The following is a 12,069-nucleotide window of genomic DNA, read 5'->3' on the forward strand; positions in this document are numbered from 1 at the left end:
TCTTTTTAATTTAAAAAGTAACTAATTTTACATAAATGTTGTAAAATGCACTTTGTACATTTTATACAGTATTAAAATTTGGAATCCTCTTTTTCTTTTAAAATTATACACTTTCATTTTATAGGACTGATAATTCTATTAAAAACCATTGGAATTCTACTATGCGAAGAAAAGTGGAACAGGAGGGCTACTTACAAGATGGAATAAAATTAGAACGATCTTCATCTAAACTTCAACACAAACCTTGTGCGACAATGGACCATTTGCAAACCCAGAATCAATTTTACATACCTGTTCAGGCACATATTTTTAATACCTTTATTATTTAAAAAATTTTTTTAGTTGCTATATGGGAAGGTATTTGTTTTCTTAATAGGACAAATACAACATATAAAGGAGAAAAGACATTTGAATTTCCAAGCTGAAAAAATATTCCACAACTTGTTATACAATTAGTGGAGGCTTATCTCTACATTTTTGGTTGATAAATACTTTGGGGACAAAGTCATTAAAATATTTCGTTTTACATGTAATGTTTACATTATTTAGTTTAATAATTTAGTATATACATTTCCTAATACTATCATTCTTTGAATCTATTTATGATTCAAAGCTAATGGTTGTCTGTGTAGTTCTAAAAAGTTTTGTGTAATTGTAGTATTCCTTATCTCTAAGATGTAAGTGCATATAAAATGATTTAAAGGAGAAAATATCATTCAAGCCAATGTTTTGGAGGGTGTGGTAAATAATTTGTTCTTTGATGGCATTTAACTTTGCTTCCCCCTCAACTAACTAACCAGTTGAGTAACTTCAGTCTTCATTTTAAAAGGTTCACTAGAGTAGAGATTACCCAAGTTCATAACGGGGCAAGCTCTGTGTTCCTTACAGTGCATTTTCCTACCTATAAGAAATTAGTTTAGTAGTTTTCATGAGGTTTGTTTTACATTTCCCTATCTAGCTATTTGTCATGCCATTTTTCATGTAGAGCAATTCTTGGATCTTTTTACAATGTAAAAGTGAAGTTGACTTAAAAAAGACAAAATTTGTGTTAAAAATGTATGCTTAGTATGCCTCAGAATTGATTTTATTCCATTAAATGGACATTTTTAAAGACATAATTTTAAAAGAAAGTAATGACATCTTAATTTACAAATAGAAAGACATGCGAAGACAGTTATCTGCTGATGCTCAGTACCTTAAGAGTTTTACATTTTTCTTTTAGAGTCCTAGATTTCAGCAGTATAAACTGAAATGTTCTGTTTCTATCTTAGAAAGGTTATTTAACTTTATTTATTTTTAACTCATAGAAATTTATTCTTTTGACTCATTTTAAAAATTATTTGGGTCAAGGGAATGCTTAACAGTCTCAATAAAAATATATTGGAAAGATAGGATATTTCTTGTACTTTAAGAATTGCTTCCTTTTTAATAATTATTGAAAGATGTATACATAGTTCATTTAAACTACTAAAAATTAATTCTAATTTTTACTTGAAAGAAAAAAAATGCACTGATTTGAAATACTGTCACAGATTTTAATGAAAAATTAGAGAAAGATACCTTTCTAATCCATTGTAGTTATCAAATGGAGTGATAACTGATGCTAATCAAGATTGTGAAAATTAAGTTTAATGTTAGAAGTTATGTATAATGATTCTGCATTAGATGGTGATTTAGGTAGGCCATTGTGGGAAATACACAATATCATATTTAGATTTGTTAGATTTTAAGGTTTTAAAAAATACCTTCGCATATTTCCTTCCACCACTGCACATTAAATTTGTATGCAACTTCAAAATTCTTATTACAGATGCTTTAGAAAAGCAGAATAATTCTTAATCTATTATCAAAATATTCAAAAGTACATGAATGATGCTGGGTTTTTTTTCTAAGACAAGCAATAGAACAAGCCTCTGTTTTCATATCTTTCTACCTAGATGTTGCCACAGGTTGGAAGTAGGAGTAGGAAATATGAAAGTAGAAAAATTTGCTTTAATTTCCATCTCTGTGAGCTCTTCATAAGGACTAACCCCTTCCTCTGAAAGATAGGAACACAATTACTTTGTCTTCTCCAGGAAATAGAGGAATCCTAATAACAGACTTAAAAAGTATTTGGTGGATATTGTAGTCAATAGAGTGATTGACTGATAACTCTAGGCCAAATAATTCTCACATTTCATCTAGAACATAGATCTTTTCTAAGTGTTAATACTTTTCATCAGTAAATCCTAAGAATGTTAGTTACTAGATAAGAAACTATTGTTGGTATGAACATTCAAAATTAACAGATACTTCCTGAGTTTTTAATGTTGCTATTTTGTCAAGAGTTTTTGTGCTTTGTCATAGATTTTAAAGTGTTATCTACAATATTAATGATTTAATTACTTCTTAGATCCCGGGCTATCAGTATGTGTCACCTGAAGGCAATTGTATAGAACATGTGCAGACTTCTGCCTTTATTCAGGTAACTTTTTATTTATAATAAAACAAAGGAAACGCAAACATATTATTGAAAGTCTAATAGTACTTGTTTCCTCTTCCATAAAATGAGGACAAAAACAACACTATCTGTCCTATTTGCTTTGCGTATTGTAACATTAAAGGAGAAAGTTTGTTCCATGGGTTTGAGAAACAAACCGTACAAATGTAAAGTGATTGTCAACACCAGTAAGATGCTTCTTTTATTTTCCAACTTAATGCATTCAGGTTGCGAATGGACATATTTTTGCTAAACTGATTAAAAATATGTACTAAGAGTAACATAAATTTCTAAATTGATACAGATGATGCAGTATACATGTTTTATGCATTTAAATTTTCCAAATCTTTTCTGTTAAATTGTAAATATTGACCATCAATCTCTTTAGACACCAGAGGGATTATGATACTGGGTATTTGGGATTTAGTAGTATTCAGCTTTAGAGAAAATAGATTTTGTGTTGTGCAGAAGAAAATAAAAATTAAAACACTAATAATAATAAAGCAATTATGTTAAGTAGCCTGTTTTTTCTTTTGTTTAACTTATTTAAGCAACCCTTCATTGATGAAGATCCTGATAAGGAAAAAAAAATAAAGGAACTTGAGTTGCTTCTTATGTCAGCTGAGAATGAAGTTAGAAGAAAGCGAGTTCCATCGGTAAGAAATTAGGTTAAGTATTTAGATTTTATTGTTAGAATCTTTTATATGCTTTTATGGTTCTCATCAGCATTGACTTTCATATGTCACAAAGTGGAACGCATATTCAGTATGACTTCAGATGTTAATATAGACTAAGAATAGTCTTTCTAATTTGTTACTTTGAGATTGCCTGATTTTGATATGCATCTCTTGGAGCATATTTTACAGTGTTCACTATTAAGGTGCTTCTTGAGTCATAAATGTTAAGCAGACTTAAGGTATGATTTTTGATATATATATTTGTGAAAATGATGTGTAGTTTAGATTAGGCTTTGGTTTTATTTTAGACATTCCACGTAATTATGGCTTTATTAGAAAGACAAATAAAGCTTGAAAAATAATTAAATGTAGAGATTTATGCACTCCAAAATTACTTTTATTCTTTCTTTGAATTTTTTTCCTATTTATTGTATTTCTAATTGAATTCAGTAAATTGGAAAAAGTAATAACATTAAAATATGGGGAAAAGGAACATTTAGACTTTATACTCTCTAGAAAAATTTTTGTATGGATGTTGGGTTTTGGTTACCAGGGTATCATGACTACCATTTTACTGAGGATCCATTATAGATGTGTTGAATGAGTTTTTGGTAATCCTTATATTAACTCTGTGAAGTAGGTAGTTTATTGTTAGGGGTTCAGAGTCAGGTGTGTATGTTTGCAGCCTTATGTTTTTTCCAGTGGGTCCAGCGATCTCCCTTTTTGAAACTTTTTCCCACCTACAAACTCAGTTGAAATGCATATGATTTCAAAGTTCTCTTCAGAAAGTGACTGTAAACTCTATGCTAATGAAATAAAATTGCCTTAATTCTTGTATTTTTTTAAAGGAATCTTTCAAAGGAATGGAACTTGTTTAGCAACAGTGTTGAAATTTTTCACCTTATTTAACTTGAAACTTAACATTTTGTTATTGTGATTCTAGCACATTCTAGCAATTTTTAATTGTAATAGGTAACATTGGTTGAGTGCTTCCTATGGACTGGAGCAATATACTCTCTAAATTAATTTTAAATAAATTTAAAAATTCAGCTCCTCAGTTGCACTAGCCACATGGTTGCCTATATGGTTAATGGCTTTCATACTGAGCAGCTTCAGATGTAGCACGTTTTTATCACCTAAGAAAGTTTCATTGGACAGTGCAATACACTTTACATATTGTTTCTTTTCCTTCCCCTGCCCCCAGTAAAATGAACATATAGCACTGTTTAAGTTTAAGGTGTACAACATAATGATTTGACTTATATATGTTGTGAAATGATTGCCACTTAAGTTTAGTGTTAATATCTATCATCTCATGTAGGTGCAAAAAAATGTTTTTTCCTTATGATAAGAACTCTTAGGTTCTACTCTCTTAACAACTTTCAAATTACATATTGTTTTTTTTTTATTTCCGAAAGGAAGGGAGAGAGGGAGAGAGATAGAAATATCAATGATGAGAGAGAATCATTGATCCGCTGCTTCCTGCATGCGCCCCCCCCTCCCCCCTACTGGGGACCGAGCTCGCAAACCAGGCATGTGCCCTTGACCTGAATCGAACCCGGGACCCTTTAGTCTGCAGGCTGATGCTCTATCCACTGAGCAAAAACAGCTAGGGCTACATATTGTTTCTTAATCATGACTTTTCAAAGTCTCTTTTCTTTTTTTTTATGAGACACTAGGAAACTAGACTCAAAAGATAAGTAAATCGCCTAGTGTACATCACTGGAGAGAGAAAGAAAATGACACTGTCCCTGACCTCAAAGGATTCACTCTGCAGTGGGAACAGCGGCAGGAAACAGTATATTGTGTGAAAAATAGGTCACAAAGTTTTACGGGAGTGCAAAGGAGAGGTGTCTAATTGAGAGTTAGGTAGCCAGGGTTCCTGGAAGAAATTATATTTAAGCTCAGTCTTAAAAGATAGGCAATATATTAGCAAAGTAAGTGAAATAGGTCAATATTATAAATGGAACAGTAGTGAAAGAGTAGTCAGGTGGAGTACTTTCTAATGTTTTATTTTAAATGAGGAATATAAGTTTTCCCTGGTCAGTAGGTTGGACAACATTCTAGGGAGCAGTAGTTCGAGCAAAGGCACTCTGGGGTAAAAGACTAATTCATCAGGGAATCACACGTACTATATAGTTGGGTATGTGTCGGGAGATGAAGTTTGAAAGATAGAGGCCAGATTCTAGGAGTTTGGACATGCTTGTTTTATCTTACTATGATTTTGTAAATTTAAAAACACAGAAAAAAGAAATAGAATTAAGATATGAAGTTTAATGAAAATTTTTTATCAATTTTGAGGAAAGACAGTATATTTGCTACTATATTTCCAGCTGAAATGTCGTGAAGTATGTTATTCTAGAAAATAACTTATTTAAAATACAAACTTATGCTTAGGTTGAAAATGACAAGTAACGTTCACATTTTTTGTGTGTGCTTTTAGCAGCCTGGAAGCTTTTCTAGCTGGTCTGGTAGTTTCCTCATGGATGATAGCACGTCCAATACTCTAAACAGCCTCGAGGAGCACACTAGTGAGATTTATAGTATGGATGAAAATCAGACTATGGCTGCTCAGCAGAATTCACCCACAAAGTTCCTGGCCGTGGAGGCAAATGCTGTGCTGTCCTCTCTACAGACCATCCCAGAATTTGCAGAGACTCTAGAACTTATTGAATCTGTAAGTCTGAAACTGTGAGATTATCAAAAGCTCAATTTCAGTTACATAGTTTCATGTTTAGAAACTCAGTTGATGGACACTGACCAGTTTTATGTTAAGCATTACTTTGTCTGACATGCTTAATTTCACTCTGATATTTTGCAGTGACTTCTGGAAAAAATATGTAAATCTTTCTCAAGATTTATGAACCTTGTATAGAATTTTAAAAAATTTAAAATTTAACAATTCATTCTTTGTTATACAAGTTATACAAATATGTTAGAGATAGTTGGGAACCAGAGAAAACTATAAGGAAGAAAATCTTCCATAAACCAAGAGTTAATAATTTAAGGTATTTCCTTTCAGGCTGTGTTCTATACATATAAAACATAGATATTCATATATTCTTAAAGCCAAAGATGCACTTATATATTATGCTTCTATATCCCCCCCGCATTGTATCATGTGCATGTCCCTGTTTTATTAACTATTTTTTTAATTTGAATTTTAATGGTTTCATAGTATTCTATCATATGAATGTAACAAAATTTATTTACCCAATATACTATCATTGAACATTTAGGTGGTGTCCAGTTTTTCAGTATTATGTAAAGCTTTGTGCAAAATTATGATATGTCTTAGGTTAAATTGCATTTTTGGTTCAAAGTGTATAACCATTTTGAAGATGTTCCCTACACAATCCAAAATGATTATGTAGAAATTGATAGTATTTTTCTGATGTGGAATAGAGTGTGAAATTTTATGAATTGTACTCTGATAATGTACGGTAACTTGTTCGTTTTATTTAAAATACTTTGACATTTTAAATTGCCCAGCTACTGAATTAGATGGAATATTATTTTGGGATATTCCAAATTAGAGTCATAGTAAAACTATAATCTGTTCCTCTCAAATGCTTTTGCTTAAAAAAAGATGAACAAGAAAAGAAAGGAAAGCCTATTTCTACTGAGAAAAATGAGTAGCTAATTAACTGGAAGTTATCCCAAGTTCAGGATCAGATTTCACTAGGTTACAGCATTAACTCAAAGAATTTGATTTATTGCAGGATCCTGTAGCGTGGAGTGATGTCACCAGCTTTGATCTTACTGGTGCTACTGCTTCTCCTGTCAAGTCCACTCCAGTTAAACTGATGCGTATTCAGCACAACGAAGGCGCCATGGAATGTCAGTTTAACGTCAGCCTTGTACTTGAAGGGAAAAAAAACAGTTGCAGTGGTGCAGAAAGTGAGGCGGTTCCTTTAACATCCCCAAATGTGGCCAAGTTTAGTACTCCACCAACCATTCTCAGAAAGAAGAGAAGAACGCGCGTGGGTCAGTCTCCAGGCAGTGAACTTAGTGATGGCACGTTCAATGATGGCAGTAATACAGCATTAAAACACACACCGGTGAAAACACTACCATTTTCTCCTTCACAGGTAGCAATGTTTCTGTTTATCTTTTCAAATGTTGATGAGCTAGATTAAATTACATCTTTAATATCCTTGCTAGTGGTTCGTTGCTTTGATATCATATAAAAATGGATAATGTACTTAAATGTATGCACGAGCATGCTAAGGTAGGACACAATCACTATGTTTTTTGAAAATTGTGCCTTCTCCTCCTTCAGGGGGTGTCATTTACATAGATTGCAATGTGAATAGTGTGACCCCCAGCCCAGCCCCCAAAATTACAAAGCTCCTAGAGCAGTGGTTCTCAACCTTCCTAATGCCGCGACCTTTTAAATACAGTTCCTCATGTTGTGGTGACCCCCAACCATAAAATTATTTTTGTTGCTACTTCATAACTGTAATTTTGCTACTGTTCTGAATCATAATGTAAATATCTGATATGCAGGATGTATTTTCATTGTTACAAATTGAACATAATTAAAGCATAGTGATTAATCACAAAAACAGTATGTAATTATATATGTGTTTTCTGATGGTCTTAAGTGACCCCTGTGAAAGGATCGTTCGACCCCCAAAGGGTCGAGACCCACAGGTTGAGAACCGCTGTCCTCGAGGAAGGTAAAACGGGTTTGGGCACACTAGTAATTTTTTGGTGGAGTGTAAATTCTAAGGTGGAAAGTGGCTGAGAAGGTGAGACATGATTATAAAGACCTTATATTCAATGGCAAAGAGCTTGAAATTTACCCTATAATTGATGGGCATCGTTGCAGGGTTTTAAGAGGGTTTGACTGCTAATCTTAGGGTTAAGTATTTTGCAAATATTAGGATCCAGAATTGATAGAGCTAAAATTCATCCCGTATGGCAATTTCCACCTATTGGCTACAAAAATAAATTAGTACTTCACAATTGTATGTAAGTTAAGATCCAATGAGTAAAGTGTGTCATTTGGAAAATAGACTGTGTGATACCAGTTTTGGCAGCTCAGAAGTTCTGAGATGTGTTGTAAATAGGTAAATTTGCCAGACAGCTGTATTTCTCATCAGCAAAGCATTATTCTGAATTCAAAGTTTTCTCATAGAAAAGGACACTTAAGATCACTTATTAATAAACTAATAAAACTTTTTTTCAGTTACATTGTTGTACAAAACTGTTACATTTAACACAGCAGCTATTTATGGTTTCTAGATTCCTATTTGATAATATCTTGTTTTAAAAGTTTTGTACTATTTCTTAACTTTTGAATATTTGTTAAACAACTATTTCTTGAATGCCTATTATGTGCTAAACACTGTTCTAATTTCTGGGAAGGCAGTGATGAACAAAACAAAAATTCCTGCCCTCCTGGAGCTTAATTTTCCTGGAGTGGAATGTAAATGTGGTATTATAGGCAATCCTTTTCTAAGAAAAATTGGGAAACAATTTGAAAATTTTATCAGTTTAATAGAATTATGCAGGGATATTTATGTTCTAGAAATTGACTATAAACTCTCTTCTTTTTTTTAGTTTTTCAACACATGCTCTGGAAATGAACAAGTTAATATAGAGAATCCTTCATTTACATCAACCCCTATTTGTGGGCAGAAAGTTCTTATTACAACTCCTCTTCATAAGGAAGCAACCCCCAAAGATCAAAAGGAAAATGTAGGGTAAGTAGATATTAAATAATTATGTTAGAGAAAATTAGAAGATTAGATTTCAAGAATAGATTAACTTTTTATTCATTTATGCACATATCATAATCCCTATCCATATGGGACTTAGAATTGAAAAAAAAATCATCACCTTACATTTATTCTTAGGAGACTGAAAACCAGCTAAATGCAGTGTAAAACTTTGAATTCAAGCAAAACAACATTTTTACTGTTTTTTTTTTCTACATTAGTTCTCTTTTCTATTTAAGATAATTGATTGGAATAAGAATTAGTTTAAGCAGGCATACTTTACAATTGTCCTGTAATCTATAATAATAAAAGCATAATATGCTAATTAGGCTGGACATCCTTCCAGATGAAGCCGTGGCACCGGGGGCTGAGGCAGAGGCGGTTAGGGGTGACCAGGCAGGCAGGTGAGCAGTTAGGGGCGATCAGGCAGGAAGGCAGAGGCGTTTAGGAGCGATCAGGCAGACAGGCAAGCAGTTAGGGACAATGAGGCAGGCAGGCGAGTGGTTAGGGGTGATCAGGCAGGCAGGCGAGTGGTTAGGGGTCATCAGGCAGGCAGGCAGAGTGGTTAGGGCTGATCAGGCAGACAGGCGAGTGGTTAGGAGCCAGCAGTCCTGGATTGTGAGAGGGTGCAGGCTGGGCTGAGGGACCCCCCTCCCCTGCACGAATTTTGTGCACCAGGCCTCTAGTGTTTAAATAAAGCATGTGTATATGCAAGATAAATTTAGTGTGTTCCTATGAAGACAAATTTTGGTTGTAATACAAATATCTAAATGATTGGATAGGTTTAGAACACCTACAATTAGAAGATCTATATTGGGTACCACACCAAGAACTCCTACTCCTTTTAAGAATGCGCTAGCTGCTCAGGAGAAAAAATATGGACCGCTAAAAATTGTGGTATGTATACTCTTTTTAAAGAATTTTCCTAATTTTAATAAAAACAAAGTTTTATTTTTATCCTTAGTTTTTAACGTTTTTTAAAAATACTGTTCACTGAAGCTGATAAAAATTTTATCATTTGACTTATAAGTTTGACTTTGTGTTAATCTTTCTTTTTTGACTTGTAAATAAACCTTTGCTTGGCTATTGTGAATTTTTACTTAATGCTATATCATCTAGAGAGAGCAAACCAAGTGTCAGCAGAGCTCTTTTCTGAACACTAAAACCAAGCTTTTTGTAGTTTCAGTAGTAGTTACCTGTAGTAGAATGAAATAATTTTAATATTTTAATATACATAAGCACTTTCCTAATAATATTTTTAAAACTGATCAGGATATCTCTTTAAGGCTCAGTTTTCTCTTCTGTTCAATGGAGTTGATAAAATGCACTCCAGAAGGTTATTGGGAAGATAAAAGAGATAATAGAAATAAATCTGGTGGCGCTACGTTTTAAGTAATATGTGCTTAATTAGTTGCTTCTATTAAAATAATTTTAATAATAGTGTTAGCAACAGTAGTTCATGAATAGAGATGGGAAGTGTTATCTGTGCTTTCACATATATATGTGAAAAAGTGCCACACTTCATTCAATGCTTGCAAGGTACAATATTGTTTTTGCCATAAAACTGGTTAGTTGATTAATTTATTCAACTTATGTATCAAAAGGGACTGGGAGAAAATTAAGCCACTAATGAAAAAAATATAAAAGCTGGGTTTTTATATGGGAGAAAAAGGAATTGGTATAAAAGACTTTTTAAAAACCCTTTAAAAAACAATTTAGTCGCAGCCACTTGCCTTCTTGGAAGAAGATATTCGGGAAGTTCTAAAAGAAGAAACTGGAACGGACATATTCCTCAAAGAGGAAGATGAGCCTGTTTACAAAAGCTGCAAACAAGAGGTAATCTTTAGGTATCATTGTTAATAAAAGCCTTATCATGGCCAAGTGACTTTGCCATAAGTTTTTATTGTAAATTATTCATTCTAGCATACTGCTTCTGTGAAGAAAGTCAGAAAATCACTAGTTTTGGATAACTGGGAAAAAGAAGAACCAGGTCCTCAACTATTGACTGAAGACATTCCAGACACACAGGTTTGTAAAGATTTTTTAAAAAATAATGGTTGCTGTAAGTTCTAGTGCTTCTTGTTTCTTACTCATTGTGGTCTGTTCATTAGAGAGTCATATAAAGTTTCCTTTAGTGTTATTCTGCTTAATTCAGAAAGAAGCATGTAACTGTAGAGAATATTTTTTTTACTTCCTTGCTTTTTATATGTTTTTGTTTTGAGAGGAGTTGGGTCTCTTTTATGTATGATATCAAAAAGTGGTAGTTCTTAAAACTTTAAATTTCAGTATTTAACTATGGTTTATTTCTGAAATATTTAATTTTACTACATTACTAGAAATTTTATCGGAGCCAAAAGCTTTCTTAGAGGAAAATTAACAAGGCTTCCAATACCCTTATTCAGTAGTCCCGCTATTTGTCACTATTTTTGAACTAGTTATTTTATTTTCCTCTTTCTTTTTTTTCTCTCTTAGTCAGAAAATATTTTTACAACATCTTTATTAATGATACCATTATTGGAAATACATGACAATAGGTGCAACTTGACTCCTGAAAAACAAGATATAAATTTAACCAACAAAACATATACACTTAATAAAAAGAAACCAAACCCTAACACTTCCAAAGTTGTCACATTGGAAAAGAATCTTCAGGTATGAATTTATAAATTTCTTTTAATGATTTTTGTTGTTGTTTATTCAGTTATCACTTTGGACTTACTGATCACAAATTATGCTTTTTCTTTTTAAATTTGACAGTGACTATAACAGTAACTAAACATTCATTATTATTTTGTCACTCAAACTAAACTTGGGTTTTTGAGGGACTCCTTAATCAGGCCACATATAAACTAAACTATTGGAATTGTAGTGAGAGACTTGTCTGGTGATTTCCTAATCACTATTTCATTTTTTCCTTCATTTCCTTCATTTCCTTCCTTCCTTCCTTCCTTCCTTCCTTCCTTCCTTCCTTCCTTCCTTCCTTCCTTCCTTCCTTCCTTCCTTCCTCCCTTCCTCCCCTCCCTCCCTTGCGTCCATTCCTCTCTTCATGCAGCCCACAAACACTTTATTCCCTCGCTTGCGTTCCTCTCTTCATCCCTCTCGCCTTACTTTCAATTGTGAACCAAGTCAATGGGTTTCAGGTGGCCATTTCCAACCGCACCGCCGGATGATATGGATTGCGGTTAAC

At 33.1% G+C, this 12,069-nt stretch overlaps 1 protein-coding gene across 5 annotated transcripts in view; it reads left to right on the forward strand.

The window, feature by feature from the left end:
• MYBL1 (MYB proto-oncogene like 1) overlaps nucleotides 1–12,069 on the forward strand; it is a 32,009-nt gene that overhangs the window by 16,121 nt on the left and 3,819 nt on the right. For 2 of the 5 annotated variants that reach the window (XM_014457481.2, XM_023755461.1), the window contains exons 6-15: nucleotides 125–299; nucleotides 2,393–2,464; nucleotides 3,031–3,135; nucleotides 5,603–5,833; nucleotides 6,879–7,247; nucleotides 8,725–8,867; nucleotides 9,665–9,779; nucleotides 10,602–10,718; nucleotides 10,806–10,910; nucleotides 11,355–11,534. In XM_014457481.2, the coding sequence (XP_014312967.1) occupies nucleotides 125–299; nucleotides 2,393–2,464; nucleotides 3,031–3,135; nucleotides 5,603–5,833; nucleotides 6,879–7,247; nucleotides 8,725–8,867; nucleotides 9,665–9,779; nucleotides 10,602–10,718; nucleotides 10,806–10,910; nucleotides 11,355–11,534 (1,612 nt within the window). Of the gene's footprint in view, nucleotides 1–124; nucleotides 300–2,392; nucleotides 2,465–3,030; nucleotides 3,136–5,599; nucleotides 5,834–6,878; nucleotides 7,248–8,724; nucleotides 8,868–9,664; nucleotides 9,780–10,601; nucleotides 10,719–10,805; nucleotides 10,911–11,354; nucleotides 11,535–12,069 lie in introns of all 5 variants that reach the window. The other 3 variants (XM_023755460.1, XM_006090608.3, XM_023755462.1) reach the window with 2 other exon arrangements.

This window comes from Myotis lucifugus, unplaced genomic scaffold (genome assembly GCF_000147115.1).
Source record: "Myotis lucifugus unplaced genomic scaffold, Myoluc2.0 scaffold_77, whole genome shotgun sequence".
In the NCBI taxonomy this organism is placed as follows: Eukaryota; Metazoa; Chordata; class Mammalia; order Chiroptera; family Vespertilionidae; genus Myotis; species Myotis lucifugus.